The sequence below is a fragment of the Siniperca chuatsi genome, linkage group LG14, assembly GCF_020085105.1.
Source record: "Siniperca chuatsi isolate FFG_IHB_CAS linkage group LG14, ASM2008510v1, whole genome shotgun sequence".
Lineage (NCBI taxonomy): Eukaryota > Metazoa > Chordata > Actinopteri > Centrarchiformes > Sinipercidae > Siniperca > Siniperca chuatsi.
This window is the reverse complement of record NC_058055.1, coordinates 15843721-15866233: the sequence shown is the minus strand read 5'-3', so window position 1 is coordinate 15866233 and position 22513 is coordinate 15843721. Positions and strand designations below refer to the sequence as shown.

Genomic DNA, 22513 nt, shown 5'->3' with positions numbered 1-22513 from the left:
AAATCTAAGACACACTGTTTAAAAAGTAAGTGCGAATTTTGGGTGGTAAATCTACCACTGTCATCATTGTAAACAACATACATGTAGTGCAAGAACAGAAGGATTGACAGGCATAGCAACTGTAACTAAAGGAGGACTTTTTATCACCAATAAGAATTATGGCCAAAAGTTTCAAAGTTGTAATAAACCGAAATTATCCTTTAAGATGAGGTTGCATTGTGTGTTTTTGTGATATTTCAGTTTATGCATCATTTTCTCTTCATTTTTTTGTCTAGGCCTATCCGTTTGTGCATTTTTGTGTTGTTTTGTGTGTGTTCTTGTTACTGTGTGTATGTGGTTTGTCTCACCCTCCCAGCTGAGAAGCATTGCTGTTAATTACTTAGTCATTGAATGCTGTGAGGGCAATCCCAAGGCCTTATGGGATAGGGTGTAAATACCAGCTGAACACAGCAGGAAGTGTGTGTGTGTGTGCGCGATAGTACGTGTGCATGCTTGAGTGTGTCCGCGGTGTTATGCGCATTTTGCAAAGTCAGAGTGTAATCGCTGTGTATGTTTTGTAAAAGCCAACCAGAGAGAGACAGATAATGCACTGCACTACAGGTAACAAATCCCTGTGCAGTGAATACATTGAGCAGAGAAATCTATGGAGTTAAAGAAGTGGACAAAATGGCTTCAAAATCCAATTTCCCAAACCTGCTCTACATTCAGCAGGGAATGCTTTTTTCCTGAATGCAGCATAAGTTGGATTTTTTTGAGAGGACATTCGGCAAGCCACTCACTCTTTTTTTCCCCTTCTGTTTCTACCTATAAGTATTTCTGATATATATTAATGATATATATATTAATATGGTGACTGTGTGTTTGTGTGTGTATTTATGTATAGATGCACACTGATGAATTTATTCATTTCTGCTCCGAGATGTGTTTCTGTATGTATACATGTCTGTGATTCTGTTAAGGAATTTGTGTGTGTATGTGTGTGTGTGTGTTCCCCTATTCTCAGCTCTGCAAATGCTCATTTATGGTTTTCCAAACGTTTGTTTTTTTTAATCTACTTCACTTCAAAGGAGCACATGGAGAGCTGGGGGCCTTCTAGCATATGGGCTCTAATTGAAGGAGAGACAGGCAAGGGGGGGTGGGGTGGAGTACAGTTTACCTCAGTGCAGTGAGACACTTTACCATCATGCAAAACCCTGCAGCAGAGAACACTCGTAACAATCCTTTCTCTTTGTGTGTGCATATTTTTTTCTCCGTTTTGGGCTTTGTCCACACTGGGACTGCAACTAACAGTAATTTTCACTTTTGATTAATCTGCCAATTATTTTCTAAATTTTTTCCATAAAATGACAAAGCAAAAGGACCAAATTCTCAAGAATATATGGCATCTTTGCTTAGAAAATGACTGAAATGATTAATAGATTGCCATTAATGAGCAGATTAACGAGTTTTTAAATATAAAAACCCTTTCTGTCACCTCTAGCTTTCTCTGTGATCGCATTTTAAATGTCAGTATAGCTGATTGCATGGCGCAGCCGCTGTCATTCATTTGCAATCATAAAATAGAGATTTGATTGACGTCTTAGTGCAGTAGAACAGTAAATACTGGTTGCTAGGTAGTTAACAGGTAGTTATTTATGAGAAAAACAACATCAGGAAACCTCCCTATCACACACACTCTTCCTATCACTTCACTTATCATCTCTCTCGCACACATCACACCACCCAGTTTTAGAAAAATCCTTAAAATGCAATATTTCACAAATGAAGCATCAGATTTCAGAGCGACACCAAATGGGTCAAACCTAATGCAGATACAAAGACACATTTGGGGGGTGGAGGAGTAGAGGAGGAATAGAAGAGTGGAAACAGAGTGAAGAGAGGGGTCAGAGGAAGGTGGTGCAAAACGGGTGAGAAATTGAGAGGATTATGTAGTCAAGGTGAAGGTGGATTGAGTGGATGGACATAGTGAGTCAGGAAGGAGGATGGAGTCAGGACATGCATTCAAAATTCATTTCCAGCTGGTGTGTGCATTTGTGTACGTGTGTGAGTTTTTGGTGTGATGTACAATATGTGTGTGCATGGGTTAGCATGTGTTTGAAACTATGCAAGTAGTAAACGTTTGTGGAGGCAAAAATGTGTGTCTTCACGCCTGCTTCTATAAATGCGGGTATAGTGTTGTGTGTGTTTACAAGTGTTATACTCCAGTGTAATGATGTGTGGGTGTGCCCATGTTTTTGTGTTTTTCCAATGGGGTTTGGAGGTGTGTTTGTGTACGACGTGTGTGGCCTTGAGGGAGAAAATCAAAACATTTATGGAGTTGTGATGAGTGCTGTTGCCCCTGTGCTGAAAAAAGATCAGGGACACACTGAACTGTGGGTACGCTTCTCTCTTCGCTGCTCGCCTCAGGTGAGGGAGAGAGTGGAGGCACACTGCCTGGAATAAAATGTTTTAGTTTAATTCAAAATCCTGAATCATGAAGATGTCTTTTGTGAAAGAACCCTTGTCCTTGTGTGTGTGTGTGTGTGTGTGGAAAAAAAAATGGAACTACTTGTGGAATAAAGTGAAGGAAAAAAAGAGTTTCAAGGGAAATTTCTTGCCCTGAGTTTCACCTCTTAGGCAGCACTCAATATGTGGACAAATTTAACCTGGTAGATCCAAACCCAGTCATGACCCAGCTCTAACCTACCTATCTAATCTAATCTTAAAGAGTCGTTTCACCCAAATCAGACAAAATATTTTCTCATTTGTCCCTGGTGGGTAGCCTTGCAGATAGTTTTAGTTTTATCTGCCAAGGCTTTGACATATTCACTCTGAAACCTCTGCCGCAACACCACTTCAAATTCTGTTTTGTGATGTTCAAAACAGTGAAAAATGACATCTGAAAACCTCAACAGTGACATGTCGTTCCAGGAACAGTGTCCCAGTTACCCTGGATAATCCACAGACCTCTCTGTGAACTGTTTTCATTCAAACTGCTTTCTCCCTAAACAAATAGTGGCATTGAACTGAGAGCTACTACTATCAACTAAAGATTAATACAAAGTAGAGACAGTAAACTTTTTCTGTCAGAAAAAGTCAGACCCTGACAGTGAAAAGAAACTTTTCTGACCCTTTTTTATTCCATATCAGACTTAAATATAGATGTCATTGTTTGTTCTAGTGTGACACAGAGAGTAAAATGTCCCCTTAAAATGAGTGGCAGTACTTCAGGACTTTCAAATCAAGCACCAGTGGAGTTGATTCCCAAGTTCTATTCACAAAAATTCATAATTTGCAGTTTGGGGTGTTTTCACACCTATAGTTTGTTTGCTCTGGTCTGAATCAGTTGATGAGTTTGTAAAGTTGGAGCATTTTCCCCTTGGTTTGGTTTCTTTTCACACACAGCAAAAATCTAATCCAAGCGAACGTTCACTCCTCTTTTAGGTCAGATGTGTCTGGGCGGGAGCAAGATATACAGGAGGAAGGTCCTGTGTTCTGGACTAGTGCATCTTTCTGTGAGAGAAATATTGCTATGCAATTTAACACGGAGCAACAGCAAAGTTGGCATTTACTCATAACCGTGGTAATTATCTGGGCAATATACCAGGGAAAACTATACCAGCAAAATGCTGAATGCACGTCGAGGAAATGTCTTAAAAATACTACACTGCTTCACACTTTGCAAAGAAGTGCTGCCTTCAGATGACTGAGCAGAACAAGGGAGCTAATATTGAGCATGTACAACAACATGCTAACAACATCTTAAAGCGAAGACGTGTTCAGTAAGCATGATGTGTTAATGGTAGTTTATGGTAGTTAGGTCAAATCAAAGTTGGATCATGTTCCCACCACAAATAAACCACACCGAGACCACCTCTCAAGGGTCTCAGTGTGGTTATTTCGGTCCGCTATATAATCTATATAAAGTTCTACTGTCATTTAAAAAAAAATCCCTTTCACACTTTACTACAGAGAACTTTTTTATAGAGCGAATCTACGTTTAATTTTAGAAATATCAGATTTCCAGTCATATCAATGCCATTGTGCCTTTGCCTATTTTTATCTGTCTTCTATTAGGGTGCAAAATTCAAGAAAGTCACAATTCAGATCAACAATAAAACACTGAAACACTATCCCCAAAAATGGCATTTGCATTTGGAGTTAAATTGGAATTTGTTGATTTTTCATCCATTCACTACACAGAGACCACATGTGGAGCAATAACCTGGAATTTGTTTAAATTTGTCACATCGAGTAGATGGTGATAAAGCAGCATGATCAGTGGTGTTTGACTGACCTTAACATGGGGGGGATGGGTGGTGTACAAAAATGCTTGAAACGAAGTATATGTCCACAGACCACTTCTAAAGGCAAAGTGTTTGTAGCTGTTCAGAATAGCTGCGCTCAATTTGCTATTTGGTCGTGCCGCTTCTTACGTAGTGGCAAGGGTGGGGAAACCTGGTTAAATGGAGTGCAGGTGACATATGAGGCGGCAGGTATGACGTTGAATCTGTATCAGCTGATAATCAAACAGCAGCAGGTGGTAGAGATGCTGTAGTAATTTTAATTTAATCTTGACAGCTGCAGCAACATTGACAAGACACTATAGTATCTTTTTTATTTGGATTCAGCCACGACACGCTAGGGTTGGGTACCTTTCACATTTGAACTGATACCAGTATCGGTACCTGGAATTCGGTACCAGTACCCAACTGTACTTTTTTTCGGTACTTTACTCTCTCTGTAATATCAAAAATGTAATTTCAATGTAATGTCGCTCGCGCTCTCTTGTTCAACCACACACTCACTATGCACACATGTGTCCCTGTGACTTGAACAAGCAGGAGGGGTGACGTAGTCACGCTCCCTGTCTTTCTCTCTATACTCTACTCTCTCACCCAAATACGCTCTCAAGTACCGAAATTTGGCACAGATTGATTTAACGTGAATCTGTACTCGGTAGTACCAACGTAATTTGGTCGATACACTTAAAAGTACTGAGTTCGGTACCCAATCCTACTACATGCTGTATGAAATGTTTTTATTAGTCTCTATTGTTTTTGAAGCTGAAGTACACATTATATTTTGTTTATGTGCCACACAGAGCCGCCGATTCAGGTTAGCATAAGCGGCAAGTGGCGTTTTGTGTGCTGAATTCAAATAGAGTGGAAACCATGCCCAACAGGGACAGTGCAGAGTTTTGGAGTGCACCCAATCATAACACTCAAAGGCGGGGTGAAAAGCCTCATAGAGAGGGACGAGACAGGATGATCTTTCAAATGGGGATAACAGTGCACACAGACAGAGACAGACTCTCCATGAAGGCATTAATGAAAAAAAGAGATCTTGACGAAAGGTTCAAACCCTGTCTACTTTCTTACTTCCGTACACATGGCCAATCACTGCAAGAAGTGGGGCATGCTTGTTGGATTGTTTCTTTTGGAGAGTGTCGGACAAATTCCGACATTGGAAAGGTGTGGAGAAAGGGGGATTCAGACACTGACAATCAAGTTTGAAGCAGGATGTCGCTTTTACATACATAAACCACCACTGAAGCTGATGATTGGCTAAGTAGGCCAAACAAAAAGTCATCCTTCACAGCACTTGCAAATATGCTGCTTAAAATGTATTGATTTTCAGTTACTGTGATTTCTACAATAGGTTTAAAGCTTTTATTCTCAAACAGGAACACTCAGCTTCTTACAACATAGTTAAAAGCAAACCAGCTCCAGACAGCAATACTCACAACTCTCCTGCTACTATAACTAACATCACAACAACAGCATATCTTGGCAAACTAGAAAGTAAGCTGAATGTCCGTGGGCAAGTCATTTAACATTACCTGACACACAAATCATGGCTGGAATGGCTAGTGTTGTGTGGCACGGTCCGAGCCACTTTGTTTATTTCCCATTTACAGAGTCAGGGCTGTGTACAAACAGCAGATTTTTTTTCAGTGCACACAGACAGCTAACGTGTCATGAGGAGATATTCGCTGAATTTGACAAAAAGATGTGTATTGGATTAGAATCGCATATGTGTGGTATGCTTTAATGACAGTGAGGAATGTTTGGAACACAGTGAGCTTATAGCTCAACAGTTGTACTGCAGGAGTGGTTTGAAAGGTTTCTGTGAATGCTTTGGTATGTGTAGATACATTTTCATGCTGTGACTGAGTCATCACTGAAATCTATTGTGACTGTTGTGAATCCAAGCCATACAACTGCCGTCCTCTGTGGAGAAGAAGGCTACAAACTTTTCAGAGCCACTTTTCAATCAAGATAGATTTGCAGTAGAGTATCTCATTAAATATAAAACAGAACCTCCAAAATGGGCAAACAGGTTCATGATCAAAATCTAAGAGATAGTTGAGAAATGAACAGAGCATAACCTTACAGGAACCATAGAGGAAACGCAGAGGGATCAGCATAGCAAACTAGAAAGGAGAAGAAGAGCAAGACGAGACATTTCCAGATGATTCTAACCTTCACAGAAGCCAAACACCATGACTGATGAGTTTAACCGGCAACCTTCAGATTAGCCAGATCTGATGACTGATTGAGGGAGTTTAACCGACCTGCTCTTCTTGCTTCATCCATCTCTCTTTAGCTGATGGAGGAAAGCTGTGACACTTCCTTCTGTTCTCCCGTCATACATCCTTCCACTGCCCTTCTCATATTTCCTGACTGAAGTCTCCTCTCTGCTATTTCTCTGTCATTCCACCTGAATGTGTTTTCCTCCAGCGGAACAGTGTGAAAAATGTCAACAAGAAAAAGCGGTCCGGGGGCTGCTGCAGCACTTTGCTACACTAATATCATGCTAATGGTGTTGTGTGACAATGGTTGAATTGCTGTCAGTTGAAAGCTATTAGAAACAGTTCAGTTTGACACTCTGGAGTTTGATGGAGGGGGTTGATCCAGCAATTTAATTCCAGCGCAGTATACTGTATGTAGTTGTGCTCTCAAGTCATTAATCATTTTGTTGCTGTAGGTCTCACATTTGTCAGCTGCTGGATAACTCATTTTGGAACGAGAATGATCGCATCAAGCTCTGACAGTTCTATAGTGCTTAAAATCATTCTCCATGGGGAGCCAGTTTAATGAGAGACCTGATGCCGATCTCCCCTGTTGTTTTGGCCAATCAGTCTGAAAAATGGCCAATGCCTGCCTGTGATTGGCTCAGTCAAAATCAAGTGAGCAGTAGCAGCATGTTATCCGATAAAACACCCTCGGACATGTCACTGCGCTGAAATCGCTAACTTCACTTGCCATTCTGGATAGTTGGATTTGTAACCCTTCATCTCGCTCGCCTTCTGCCTCCTTCCTCTTTTCTTCTCTCTTTTCTCAAATGTGTGCGTGTCTGATTTACAAGTGTAATCCCTGAGCATGACGGAAATTTCTCGTTCAGAGAGCCTCAAAAACAAATACTGTGGAAACAAGGTGCAAGAGCGCAGACAGGCATTGCTATGAAAGATTTATGCAATAATAAGTCCTGATGTACTTTTAACAATCTTTGTAATAGAGACAGATGGGAAACTAAACGAACAACAGGGAGGAGAGCGGAGGAGGGTGACAAAGGGTGATTCATACCTGCAGTGTAGAGAGCAGGGAATGGTTTAGTCACAAGAAGAGGAAGAGAGATTTTCCTCATGTTGAGGGAATTGGACAAACAGCTATTAAGAGAAGAACCAGCTTTCCCCTATTGCTGCACTTTCCCTTCCTCTTCTCATTGGCTTGTTGGACAGGCTCATTTCTTGCCGCTCTCCACTGAGGATATCTGCCAAAGAGCATTCCAGATCCAGTGATGGCAAGACGCAGGAGGGCAACCAGCACCTCAGCCACAACTGCTGTGGAGTGTGTGTGAATGTACAGCGCGCGCGCACACACACACACACACACACACACACACAGATATTAAAACTGCACTCACGTTCATACACACCATCTCAGCAGATACAGATGCCTTCTGCCAGATCAGGGTCAGTCAGCTGTGAAATTCCTGTGACTGGTGTGTATTTGCTCCACTGGGGGTATACATCTGTGTGTTAGTGTGTGTGTATGCGTGTCACTTTGCATCTGCATTTATGCCTGCAAGCTTTTTTGCACTCATCGTTTTCAGCATGCTCATTGTTACCACTTTTTTTTAGCTGATTTTCAACAAAATACTTTCACCCAGATTTTATGTTGCCATGCACCGAAACATTGTGTTTTCTACTTTAAGAGGACTCTGATCACCACAATTTACAGTAAACAAAGTTCTCTTTCAATATTTGCAACTCAGATACTCAGACTTCTGGAAACAGAACATGAAGAGAAAAATGGCAAGATAATGCAAATGAGACAGTTAAAATACATTTCTTTGCACTGCAAATGGCATTCAATATTTTCACCAAAAATAAATAAATCAAAACTATAGATTTTTGTCTTCCAGTTTTCACCTATTTTTTGATCAAAAAAATGCTCCAACAGTTGTACATCTGTGTCGGTTAAGGAGTGTGTGGGTCTTGGCTTCCTGTGTCCTTGCGTGCCTGAATGCATTACTATTTGATGCCTGAGGAAGAGGTGCCACACCTCCTCGTCATTGAAGTCTGAACATGACCCCTGTTTCCCACTGACACGTGTCACCCTGTCGGTCTGTGTTATCATCGTAGTTTCATTGAGGCGGGACGAGACGGAGAGCAGCAGCAGCACTGTATTCCCGCTCACATCTTACCTCCACTAATAGGCAGGAGTTAAATAGGGAAAGCTGTGACCTGCATCATCTTATTATGCATGGGGAGAGTGTGTGTGTGTGTATATGGGAGGGAGGGTTGGGCAAAGTTTTTCTGAGTATAATTAGAGCTTGATTAGTGTTGAGATAAGCTTAGCCTTTCAAATGACCCAATTACTGCATGCAAAGAGGGTAGAGGTTATTTTTGCATTTTCTCACTCTCTCTCTCTCTGTCAATGTCTCTGCCTCACTGTCTCAGTCACACACACACACACACACACACACACACACACACGTCTGCGCTTGCCCTGATCAGAGTAGAGTGTGTGCATTTTTTAATGGGCCAGTATGTTGTGTGCTGAACAGATGTCATAACACCGGGCCAGGGGCCACAGCAGAGAATCAGACCTCTGAGTGTCAGCAGTGGAGAATAGACCACACAAGACCGACGCTAATTATAAGATATCTAGATACCTTGAAAAATAGCTTTCAAGCAGGCCTTCTCAGATTTGTTAAGCCGAGGTACCACTTAAGGTGCTTCATGATAATGAACATCGATTTTTCTTTCAACTTTAAGCACTTTGCTTCCCTGTTGGACAAAGGCAGACAACACCGCTGTGCTGGAGATCCTGAGGTTAAAGAGTTGGCAGTTTCCTATTATAGTACAAAATTAACTATTATTAACTAAAGCTGGTGGATTTGCATGCTTTAATGCATTAACAATGGCTATTTTTCATAGTATACCATACTGTAAGTTTTTAAGATTTCATGCTATGGACATCAACTTGCTTGAGATGGGAAGTCCATCACAGTGAGCACTTCTTTGCCATTTATTTGACAGTGCATATTCGTATTTGGTGGTGTCGTCAAGGACACTTCAGTCAGCTGTTAAAAAGCCTTGGTATTCAGTAGTTATTTTTCACAAAACAGAACCTAGAAGACAGATAAAAAACAAAACATGGAGGTTGTGAAAAAGGACCAAATCACTTTGGTTGTTTCTGTTTGGCAAGAAACTCAATTTATTCAAGATTTGAAAAGTACCCTTTTCATGGTGTATAAAATAATAAATGAATAAATAAAACACTGGTCAATCAAAAACATGTGGTGTGCTTTAAAAATGTCCAGTAGTAATATGAATACTCATTGGGGCTGCAAGTAAATTTTATTATTAAAATGTCAGAAAATTACAGAAAAAACACAACGACATTTCAGAAAACACATTTCACATTAACTGTAGCACATGCCCAGAGCATCATCAGTTGCGTGACAACGAAACAACAAATCATAGCAGTGTAGACTTTAGAGCGTACCTCTGGCTGATCCAATCTAGCACCAACCCACCTTAAAGAATTGAGAACTCTGAATTGACTTGGGTTCTGGTCAATCAGTTGTGTTTAGACACTCAGGCCCACCTTAGAAAATAGTGAAAAAATACCCGTTACAATTTTCTAGAGCCAAATTCCATGTCTTTAAATTGCTTGTTTTGTCTGACCATCAGTCCAAAACCCAAAAAGCTATTCAAGTTTACTCTCAAAGAAAACCAGCAAATTTTCACAATGAGGGAGCTGGAACCACTTTCTTGTCAAAACATTATGTATTGATTAATCATAATTGTTTCTGATCAATGTTTCAATGTTGGACTAATCGATTAATTGTTTAACTCTAATACACACGATTTGTAGTAAATGAAATAAAACATTTCTTCTCTCCATTCATTTAACTGCTTTACTTCATGAATACATAAAAGAATAACATTTCTAAGGCTTGTCCCAAATTGCACAATGAAGAAGACATGGACAAAACATATTTACAGAAAAAAAACATTTAAAAGAGTATTCTGGTAGATTTGGATGTGTAAACTCTTCTTGTGTCTGCAATATTTTTGTTCTCCAAGCCAGGTACCAAAGACATTACTACCCCTAACTTCTACGATGCTCTGCAAACAGTCAGACAGGATCAAGACAGGAATGTAGCTACTATCATGTCTGTTTCAAGAAATCAATCGTTACTCCTACTCTGCCCAATCAGCCAGTAATTTGCTTTTGAGCTTTGTTTGAATTTTTTTGTTTGGGGTCACAGAAGTGGGACTTTAAATAAAAGAAACTTTCAAGACTACAAAACAGTAATTCCTAGGCCACAGAGGATCAGTGGTGCAGAGCCAGCAATATTGACCTGATTTGTCTCCAATATGAAGATGGATGTAATGGTTATGCGCTATATTACATGAGAGGGGAGGATTATATAGTGCAGAGATATTTCAGCTGTGTCTTTGAGGCAATGACGCCATTTAAATCTCTCATTAACTCTGCCAGAGATTTATCACCATTTGAATGAGCAACGCTAAATGATCTTTGGGATTATGCTAAGCTAAATAAACCACCAACAAGAGAGGAGCAGCATCTATATTGAGTGTGTGAGCTAGCCATCGTCCCTCCTGCACCCTTTCTCACTCTCTGCCTTTTTGCCATTTTTGTAAATTCGACTCTTATTTCTCTCCTCTTTCACTCTGTTTTGCTCTTTTTTTCCCTGGTTAAATCCTGCCACTGCTGCTTAATTAGGGTTGATGATCTGCATCTGTATGTGGGTGTATGCGCCTGCGGCCTGCGTGTGTGTGCGCGCACCTGGATGCACAAGAGAATACATGCGTTTCAGCGTGTCTCAACGTTTTTTTTCTCTGCAAGAAGAGTATGCATGTGTTGTGTAATCACTTTGCAAGTGTTTATCTGACTCACGTCACACAAGGTCATAGAATTAGTTGGCAATTCATCAGAAGTCATAGTTGTGTTCTGTGCAGAGCAGACAGACATTTACACACTTACCTATATAATGGTCTACGCTTCGCAGTAGATCCCTGTCATCCCCATCATCCTTTTTTAGCTAGTCTCACTCGCTGCTCTCTTTACCTCCCACACCGCCACGCTGTGCCTCTCTCTCCCCTTGCATCTGCTTTCATGTTTTAGGAGCTCTTCATTCCCTTTGAGTATGAGATTGCCCATTCCTCCCCTCTCTGGCTCTCCTCCTCTCCTTTTCCCTCCCTCTCTTACATTCCCCGCTCTGTTACTTTCTCCTTGTGTTTGCCAGAAAGAGTGGCAGGTGTCTCCTCCAGATGCCAAGTTGTAGTTGGGAGGGAGTTGTGATGATGGCCTGACAAGCAGCATGTGTATGTGCTTATGTGTTTTCTCTCTCTTTGTGTGTGTGTGTGTGTTTTTGTGTGCACATTATGACTGGTGTGGCGGGATGGGAGAGAGACAGAAGAGGGAGACGGCTCTTGTAATTGAACCCTGGCTGTGCTTGATGAAGCTTTCAGCAAATATCTAACTGGGTAAGCTAAGATGAGAATTTAGACAAACAACCAGCGGGAAACGGACGCAGAGACAGAGAGAGCAAGAGAGAAAATGAGAGAGAGTGAAAGAGAGAGTTTTGATTAAAAAGGCATCACTTGCTGAAATGGACAATTACTGGTATAAAGTGAAAGCCATGCGTGTATACTAACCCAGAGGACAAAAGGACATCATCACCCATGTGATTATGATCCAATCAAGCTGGAATTTGAACAACAAAACATCTTTGACTGTGTGGTGTAGTAGCCCGTACTCTATCACTTTTCTAAGAGTAGAGTTTTTAGAGAGTAGTAGTAGAGGTTTTTTTGGTCTGGGACAGTTTTTCATGGTTTGGGTGAGACCCCCTACAGTTCCAATAAGGGAAATCTTAGTTCTACAGCACACAGTGATATTTTAGGTCGAACTGAAATTTGTATTCTCCATACTTTTTGTATAAGGGAAAATAAACTAAAATGATACTGCAGATATTGTGTATAATTTTCCATTTTTTAGTCAAATTTGTGGAAAACAAATATGTCTAACACATCGTTGGTTGTGTACCAATACTGATTAAAGACATTTGTTCCTTTAAAACTGTTGGGTGGACCCAAGTTTGTATGTCACTCGGAAAGTGGAAGCTAGTTAGCCTAGCTTTCTAACATTAGCAATGATTGCCTTTACTTTCATCAGCATCATCAGCAGCAGCTAGTGCTGTGTTCGTTATACATAGGAGAGGGGTCTACGTAGCGTTAGCTATCTCTCTTGTTTGGGAGATAGATATTAGGAACTATCTTTAGTTCCCACCCACATAGATATTGGACCAATCAAATTACAGGACCAAAATCATCAATAGGAACCAAACATTGACGGCCCTGTGGGAAACACTAATGTAGGAGGCAATATCACAGCATTCAGTATTTATAGTATTTTTTTATTTTCAATTTCAATTTCAATTTTGATGCTAATTTCTGAGAAAGAAATTTAATATATTTAATTTAATAGTTAAGACAGACTTTAAGACAGTAGTGTGCTTCCAATTTTTAGGGGAATTTTTTTTTCTTGTATCAATATGACAATACCCTCATATAAAAAGCCAGGTCCATAAAGAAATGGCTTTCCCAGTTTTCTGTGAGGTCTGCACAAAGCCCTGACCTCTGACCTCAACCCGACCCAACACCTTTGGGATTAACTGGAACGCCGACTGTGAGCCACTTAACATCAGTGTCTGATCTCACTAATGCAAATCCCCGCAGCCAGGTGTAAAAATCTTGTGAGAAGCTTTTCCAGAAGAGTGGAGGCTGTTATACTGTAGCAGCAGATTACTTTTTAAAGTATTTTTGGGGGGCATTTCAAGCCTTTATTACAGACAGTGGAGAGACGCCAGGAAATTAGGGAGAGAGAGGTGCAACAAAAGGTCCCTGGCTAGACTGAAACTGAGGACACTGTTGTTCACAGTCAGCATCTTAACCCCTGAGCTACAGGGGCGCTCCATTGTGGAAAATGAATGCCCATGGAGTGAGATGATCAACAATTACATGTTGTGTGGGTGAAATGTTCGGGTGTCCACATACTGTATAATGTAAATGCATATGGGGAATAAGTAGTGAAACTGATTTTTATGTACCTTGACACTCCTTACTGGGAGTTGTTACAGGTTTGAGGCTTGGCTTAATGCCAGCTTGATGCCTCAGCTAATTGCTGATTTGCAGTCAGTTGTCTATTTAAGTATTCCAGGCTGCACTAGTGTTGTGAAGCTCAAGGCAGTCGAAAATCTATAGTAGTAAATCCAAGGATGTGCTGACTTGGAGTTAAGATGTTTGAAAACATGTTAACATTTGAAAACAAGATATCAAGAATTTGTTGTTGATGCAGGATTGGAGATTATCCCTCACCGGAGCTGAATATGCATTATATAAATGCTTATACTGTACTATTGTAACCTTGAACCACAAACCTTTTTTTCTCTTTTGCCCCCTTACTATCAAAAGCAGACTAACACTATAAGTGAATAGAGGTAATTCCATGTTTTACCAGGCAAATGATAAATAAATCAAATAACGATGGAAAACGACCGGATGGTCGGAGATTTGCTGCCCCCACTATCAAAGCCATATGGCAGTCAGCAGCTATTTTACAGTATATCATCGCTTCCATAATCTGTAAACTTTAAACACCCACAGTTCATCTGCATCCGAGATGTACACACATCTGCACACATTTCCCTCAGATGGGCTCAAATGTATGCACACACAACTAGGGACATTCATTTTTTCAAACACACATGTACACAATGAATAGCAGAAAGATAGAGATATAATTGGAAAGAATGAAAGAGGCAAAGGGGAGAAAGAGGGAAGTCAGATATAAAGCGATGATGATGAAAATACAAAAGGAAAAAAATTAAAGACTGCAGGGGTAAACAGAAGGCAACAGAAGCAGAAGCAATTGGAAATGCAAACTAATGCTGGAAGCACTATCACAAGTACATGTCAAGCAGGGACCAGTGGGAGCACCCCATTGATGAGTTTAACTTTGTAAACTTACACTAACAGCTGAGAAATCACAGTTGTCATTTGTGACGAAGTTGAGGTTTGAACAAAGAAAATTGCAGTAATGCTTAACTCTCAGTTATGCAATCCTTTCTAGTCGCATGTAGAGCGTACTTTACCAAGACATGAAGACCTTAAGATATACAACGAAGAGGTAAATGTCATTGCCATGTCATTTTTCTTTTTTCAATAAAATCTATAAGCTCAAAGCATCTAATAAAACTTGAGGCAAAAGGTTAAGATGAGATTCTATTCAAGACAAGAAAATACAAGTGAGTCAACAAAGACACAAGGACACAAAGTCACAGATAGACATGCATATACAATACACATTCTTACACACTCACATAGACAACGTAGCAAACAGTAGCTTTATACCTAATTAATAGACACAGCAGGCGGGGCAAAGCAGCGCATGAAGATAAAGCTATGGAGGAAGGGAAGTGTTAACGTTCTGGAAAAAGGAGGCAGAGAAGCATGAAGCAAAGGGCTACACAGCTGGACAGATAAAGCAGAGGAGGAAAGAACAGAGAGATAAAATCACTTTGACTCCCCGAGGGACTGAATACACACGGTATGTTACAACTTATACCAATAACGTTTAACCAATCAAACCTATAGGCAGACTGTGAGGAAAAAAAATCAGTGTGAAACAGATGAGAGTGAAAGGAAGAGGATGGGGAAAGAGAAAAGGGAGATGATGGAGGAAGAGAGTTGCACATGTTGGAGAGTTCTTTACAGCATTAGCATCAATAATAAATGTGAATTGATCATTGTTTAATATTTATTATTCAACCCTCCTCCAACCTAACAGTGGGTCTATCAATACAAGCACGTCACATGGCCAAACTGTTTAAACCAAAGTAGTAAGTAAGCTAAATGGAAGTGTGTATAAAATGATGCTCCTTTTGATGTAAATGGAGCAAATTAAAATATTTCACCTAGTACGATACAGCCCTCAGCGTGGCTAAATATAATTAATACTCATTAACAATAATAATAATAATAATAATAATAATAATAATAACTTAATAAGTAATAAAAAATAGTTGTGTTGTTTTAATCATACATCATCATTAAAAGAAAAAATTTGATTGTTTTTTTTAATTCACACAGTATTAAAGTGGATTACACAGTATTGATTTGTTGTTGGTACAACAGAACAGAAGATGGGCTGCCGTGACTACAGCTATGTGTGTGTGTGTGTGTGTGTGTGTGTTGTTTTCTTTTTTGGATGAAAAGGTCAGCCTTGTCAAATACAACAGACAATATAATAATACATATCACAATATGTTTCAGATAAAATGTAACAAATATAGAGAGACATATGGAAAAACATGCAAACACACATTATGGTACCTGTGCGTACATGGTTACACAAGTGTACGGAGCTATACAGACGCATGTGTACCACACTGGATAAAACTGCTCTGTCCTGTACTGACATTTCAGAACATGTTGTTCTTTACACAGCAGCAGTGTCCTCCTGGTCAACCTGACATCTGTCCATCACATCTGTCTGTGTCACTGACACACACACACAGACAAGGTTGAACACGTGTTGTATCGTATTTCCCTCTTGCTGTTCAGAAATTACTCCCCGGATCAGCATGTCGCCACCCTCATCTCTTTCCCCTTTTTTTCTCTTCCATCCCCACAATACATCAAACACTGGAACGAATCAAGGTGGGGTGGGAGGGGGGGATCTGAAAACAAAAAGTAATATCCACTTCAAGGCATACTGCAGATGATTCCTGCTTCATCCTCCTCTCTCTCCCTCTACCCCTTTTCTTGGTTTCCCTTATTGTGGGAATGTATTACAGGTGTGGTGCGTGTTCACTTGTAAGCAGGAGAAGCATCGATTTTCTGTCACCTTTAGAGGATAACCAAAGGATATAACACTGTGCGGTGTGTGATAGGATGGTGTGTGCGTCTGTGTGCCGTGTCATCAAGATTGGTTTAAGGAACATATAAATAAAAATGTGCGCACCTCTGTGACAATCATACTACAGCACAATAAAAACACAAGACCACACACAATCTGCTCCAAAAAGTGTTTGTATACCTGAGCAGAGTTTTTAATGCGTCTGTGTGTGGTGGTGAGGGGGCATCTTGGTATTCAGGATTTTCAAGGTTTTTGCAAAACATGAAGAAATGGTTCCCTGAGTTTAGATTTGGGGTTTTGAAACAGTTTAAGTAGGCAAGGTTAAGGGTAAACAGTTTGGGAATGAAAAAATATGTGAGGAGAATGGGCTCACGAAACAATACATGAATGTTTGTGTGCGTTGGTGTGTGTGTTTGCGTTTGTAAAAGATCTGTGTCAGCGTTGTAATTTGTCTGCATTGAACCATGCCTATTGTTGTCCTTGTAAACTGAGAGCAATGAGTTTTTCATTTAAGATGCGTCTGATAACAGGAGCTCTGCTGTATGAATTCAATTAATTCTGCTTGTCTTTCTCTCACGCTCTCTTCCCCCTCCATCTCTTTGTATATTTGTTTCATTTTCATCCTCCTGTCCTCTCCTGTCTCAGGTTATGGTGGGGTGGAGTTACTCTTGGTGCTGTGTGGCCTGGATCTCTCTCTGCCCTGCCCTCGCCACTGCATCTGCTACACTTCACCTAGCACCGTCTCCTGCCAGGCCCACAACTTTCATGCCGTGCCCGAGGGCATCCCTGCCCAGAGCGAGCGCGTCTTCCTGCAGAACAACAAGATCCAGCGGCTGCTTCGCGGCCACTTCTCCCCCACCACCACCATGTTGTGGCTTTACTCCAACAACATCTCCTACATACAACCATCCACCTTCCACGGATTTGACCGCCTGGAGGAGCTCGACCTTGGGGACAACCGGCACCTGAATGCCATTGCCTCAGATACCTTCCTGGGCCTGGGTAGGCTACACGCCCTGCACTTATACCACTGTGGCCTGATCAGCCTGCCTCCAGGGATCTTTGCCGGTCTCCATAATCTTCAGTATCTCTACCTACAGGTACATGGATAACAGCCTCCTTTTATCTCTACTGTATATTGCATCTGCAGCCACAATCGCATTATGGTGTAATCTGTCCATCAGCTCAGCACGTACTGCCTATGTTGGACATTGATCAAATGCTAGCTGTTATCCTGAGTGCAGGGAAAATACTAGTAACCTACAGTTTAGCTTCGGTGGTCAACCACTGTAGGAAAACAGTGCAAGGATAATAACCCAGAATGGAGTATATGACTATATGACTTCTTCTATATGGAAAGGATGTCCTATCCATAGTATTGATGGGAAAATCAATTGATATTGACACTGAGTGAGTGGGGCAAAGGTTGCAGCTTCAGCTTGAATGTTTGACAGCATTCTTACATCATCTATAACAGTTTGGTGCAACAGCTTGTCAAACCTCAAAAGCACCACTCAAAGGTCAAAGAAAATAATTTCTGACCCCTCTTACATGGCTCACCATTTTTTCTAACTACTGCCGTCTGGAAGCTGCACAGATCACTGACTACCTGAATCAATGTAACAATAGTGATAAGAATGTTTAATAATAAATCATAACAGTAAATTAATGTAAAATTACTCATAAAATAATCAAAGTGATGTTTAATGTAATGCACTGCACACCATTTTAAGCTTTCCTCTTTCCCCTACATCCTGGCAGGACAACCAGTTAGAGTTTCTGGAGGACGATCTGTTCATCGACCTACTGAACCTCAGTCATCTTTTCCTGCATGGCAACCGACTATGGAGCCTTCGCCAGAACACTTTCCGTGGTCTGGGAGTCTTAGACCGCCTGCTTCTCCACCAGAACCGAATCCAGTGGGTTGACCACCAGGCTTTCCATGACCTGCGGCGCCTCACCACCCTGTACCTGTTTAATAACTCCCTGACTGAGCTCTCTAGTAACAGCTTGACTCTACTGCCGGCCCTGGAGTACCTACGACTTAACGACAACCCCTGGGAGTGTGACTGCAAGGCACTGTCACTTTGGGATTGGCTGCGGAGGTTCAGAGGCTCCACCTCGTCTCTGATGTGTGTTTCACCACCAGAGCTGGCGGGGAAGGACCTGAAGACACTGAAGAAGGAGGAGTTGCCCAGTTGCCTGTCAGGTGAGGGTCATGCACATGGTGCCCCAGGTGGGGAGATGGAGCATGGAGAATCTTTGAACCACCTGAATCGTCACAGAAACCATCACAACCATCATCAGCGGCCATACTTGCCCCACGGGGACCAGTACAGCTTGCCTTCGCCCTCGCCCCTGCCGCGGCCACCTAAGGGAGGCCGCAGAAACTGTACCCGCCGGGGCCGCAAGGCAAAAGGGGGGCTCAATGAGGTGCAGGTACTACGGGAGGGGGGTGAGAAAGACTATACTCCAGATGAAGGTAAATATGACCTGTCTGCAACTGCAAGGAGGAAGAACAAGTGCATCCCCAGAACTTCTGTCGGCCCACCAAGTGGGGTCCAGAGAGTTAATAATAAAGCAGGATCACACCTTGCAGATTATATTTTCTGTTTATCATCAGCTCTGCTGCTGTCACTCATTTCTGTGATCCTACGCTGAGAATGGACACTTGTGTTGGTGATGCAACCTTATGATTCTCCTGAACCACCCTGCCCTGGCTCTTTAAATGAGACATGTGTGCATAACTGTGTGTGTACATGACTGTGTATAAAGAACACTATCAAATATATACTGTCGAAGTATCCCTGCGGTATTAAGGCAGGAATCTTTACAAGTCATAATCAAAACATGGAAGTCAGGGAAAACAATTTAGCCCATTGCTTTGATGATGTCACCAAGGGAAACAACAGGAAAACTTTACATTTGTCTCTGTGGCATCGACTGCTTCACTGAATTTATGTACTTATAAAAACTGTACAGCCACATAAAATAACAAGCCAATCACTCATTCAAGTTGTAGTGAGAAGAACACACAATAAGGATCAAAACAGCTCAAGGCTCAGTCTCCGTGTTTAGCCCTTTTGGCACAATGGTGCTCTCTCAGCGCACCTTCCATCTGTCACTCATGCTGAGACAAAGGTCATTCATAAACACAGCACCCGCAACAGCACCTAAGATCCAGAAATGAAATACTGCAGAAAGAAGTGGCAGTAAAATTAGTTATCGTTTTAGCAGTAATAACTATAATCACTATACAGTATATCTACTAATAAAGTGGTTTTACTTACATGTCTCACAGTAAGGTGAAGCTACTTTAATGCACATCTGTATCCTTGGCTTTTACTCTAAACTCTAAAAAATAAAAACACCACTGGAGTTGTGACACATCTATATAACTGACAATTCTTCAAACTAATCCTGTTAAAAGTTTGTCCATTGTCCTTGCCCTTGCAACCCATCAACTTAAAAGCCATTCAGAACTAACCTATCATTATAAAAGCCAACCGGACACAGTCAGTTTAAATGAGTGAGTGAGCGTACAAGTTTCTGTGTTACTGTTTGTATGAGTGTGTGTCCACTTAAAAAAAAACACTAAAGCCATGCAGGTAGAACGACACTAGATAGCAAGAGTGCCTATTGAGAGCCAGTGGCCAATCAGGACAAATCATGGAGGTAAGGGATGGTTTCATTCACTCTTCGACCTCATTGGCTACAAAATAGAGGCCTCAAGGAGCCTGAAAGGTCAACTCGTGCAGGCCAAGGAAAAGCTGAGGCCAGAGCCTGGCTCACAAAACTATGGACTCCCAGAAACTGTTATGCACTTTCCTCTTTAACGCTGTGGAGGCTAATGGAAAAAAATACATCCTTCAAGCAGAGATGATTCAATCCAAATCACAGGAGGGTTTCAAATGCTGGAAAAAAGCCCCTACAATCAGGGAGGTGTACTGATGACACGGCAATATATCTCCTGCAATTGCTGAAACTGGGAAACAAAAGCAGTTCAGAATCTGTGATGATCATCACAGGGCAAGGGGATGGACAAACTGCTACTGAATTTCTTTCTTTGTCCTCTCTGGTGTGTTTAGTGTGCTCCAAAACAGATGGACTTGACAATCTGTAAACCCTGATTGGAGAGTTGGATTATAATGCTGCTACGTCCGAGAAGAGCCCTTTCTGAGGCTCAGGATTCTTCTTCAGGAAATAACAAGGACAGAGAGGACTATGCGACACAGCGCCCTGTATGAAATGGAGTTGTTCAAGCACACACACCCCTAACAAAGCCCAATCACCTTCACAGCCTTCCTGTCACACTGCAAAATACTAACCCCTGTCAGTCCAGGGTTTCAAATCCCAGACCGGAGCACCACGGATGCAGCCTAGGTTTTGACTTTAGACCTGAACTATTTCAGAGTCAATCACCCAAAGTCTCAAGTGCTCATTTACAATAGGTAAAACCTGTACAGATGCACACGGGCCATCCGGGTACCTTAACTAGCCACTAATACTAAAAGTCTCTTTATTTCTTAAAGCATTACAAAGTTATGAATTCTATTTTAAAAAGGAGCTGCCCTTGTATGCAAAGGACGACCTAGCTAAAAAGCTAAAATCATGACATGCTGACAAAAAGCACAAAAAAGTATTGCTGAGCCCCACCTTTTCGTGTCTATCTATCTAGATGTTGGGGACGAACAGAAGCCTGTCACTGGTGTCGTTCTCCCGGCATGTAGGATTAGAGACCCCTACTGGTGAACTTGTTTGTGCTGCTGTGAACCCAGAGGTGATGTAAATTGTGTCTGTTTATTCCTGTGAGGATGACTTTTTTGTAAAAAAAAAAAAAAAAAAAAAAAAAAAAACAAAAAGAAAAGAGAAGACAAAAAAAAACAAAAACAGAAACCCTCCGTTGTGTCTCAGTAGTTCCCTAAAATATAAACAGGGAGCTAGGGGCTGGAACTATATTTTTTATTTACTATGATTATTATCATTATTTCATTTTTTTCAGTTCTGTCTTTTTTTGTTTTGCTGACTCATTCAAGATAAACGGTACACTGCACTGCCCCCCTCCTGCTCCTCTTCTATTCTTTTCTAACCTCCTATTCATCCCTCTATCTTTCCCTCCCTCCTTCTCCTCACCTCCCCTCCACCCTCACTGTCTGCTTATTCTCTTCCTCCCTCTCCACTGTCTCTGCTCCTTTCTCTTCCACCCTCGTTGCTCCCTCCTTCCCCTCCTCTATCTCTCTTATTCTTTTCCTTTCCTCTCGTCCTTTGTGCAACCCAAATGTTTTGTATGTGGTTATCAAACAATGCCAGACTCAAAAGCTGTTTATAAATAACATTAAACAGAAAGTGTCCTCAAATGGCTGAGGTGGTCTGTGTTTGTTTGCCTCCCTTTTGTTAGTGTATATGCACATTTGTCTGTGCGCGAATATGTGTGTGTGTGTGGCTAATAGACAGACCTCCAAAATGAGCCCTGAGGCTGAATGATAAGGCAATGAAAGGAAAGAAAAATGGTTAAAAAGTCAAAAAGGTAATGGAATAAGTACACACATTCATCTACTGCTGGGAGAGAAACACACCCACATTTAACCAGGGTATATTTTGTCCTCCTTCATGTCCTAGTTTCACTCATACACTCAGCAGCCTCATATAAAATATGCATCAGAATGACTGTAAGCACACGCACGCACACACACAGAAACTCACAAATACACACACCTGTCGAGCTGTATTAGCTGTGAGGGAGGTGTCATGTGTCAGGTCAAGGTGAGGTCAAACAGAGTGCTGGCGTGTGCTACGTCTGCTTTGATTGTTTGCACACATTTATGCATGTGTGTTTGCATGCGAGATAGAATTGTTCTATGTCTGCGTGTGTTTGTGTAGTATATGTGTGAGTGTCCACCGGTGTACCAAGTATGCCCACTGTCACGGCAGATCCAGCCTGACAGCCGGCTAGGGTAGGGGAAGAGGTGTGCCTCTGAGAGACAGTATCACTGCTGTGTTTGTAAAACAAAGCTGACAATTGGGGGAGGGAGAGAGAGAGAGAGAGAGAGAGAGAGAGAGAGAGAGAGAGA

The 22513-nt window shown here is 41.4% G+C and overlaps 1 protein-coding gene across 2 annotated transcripts in view; it reads left to right on the top strand.

Annotated features, from left to right (window-relative positions):
• Positions 1-21799, top strand: part of LOC122888541 (reticulon-4 receptor-like 1) — a 78572-nt gene extending 56773 nt beyond the window's left edge. For both annotated transcript variants that reach the window (XM_044223124.1, XM_044223123.1), the window contains exons 2-3: positions 17088-17542; positions 18204-21799. In XM_044223124.1, the coding sequence (XP_044079059.1) occupies positions 17088-17542; positions 18204-19103 (1355 nt within the window). In that variant the 3' untranslated portion in view covers positions 19104-21799. The remainder of the gene's footprint in view (positions 1-17087; positions 17543-18203) is intronic.
• The last annotated feature ends 714 nt before the right edge of the window (positions 21800-22513 follow it).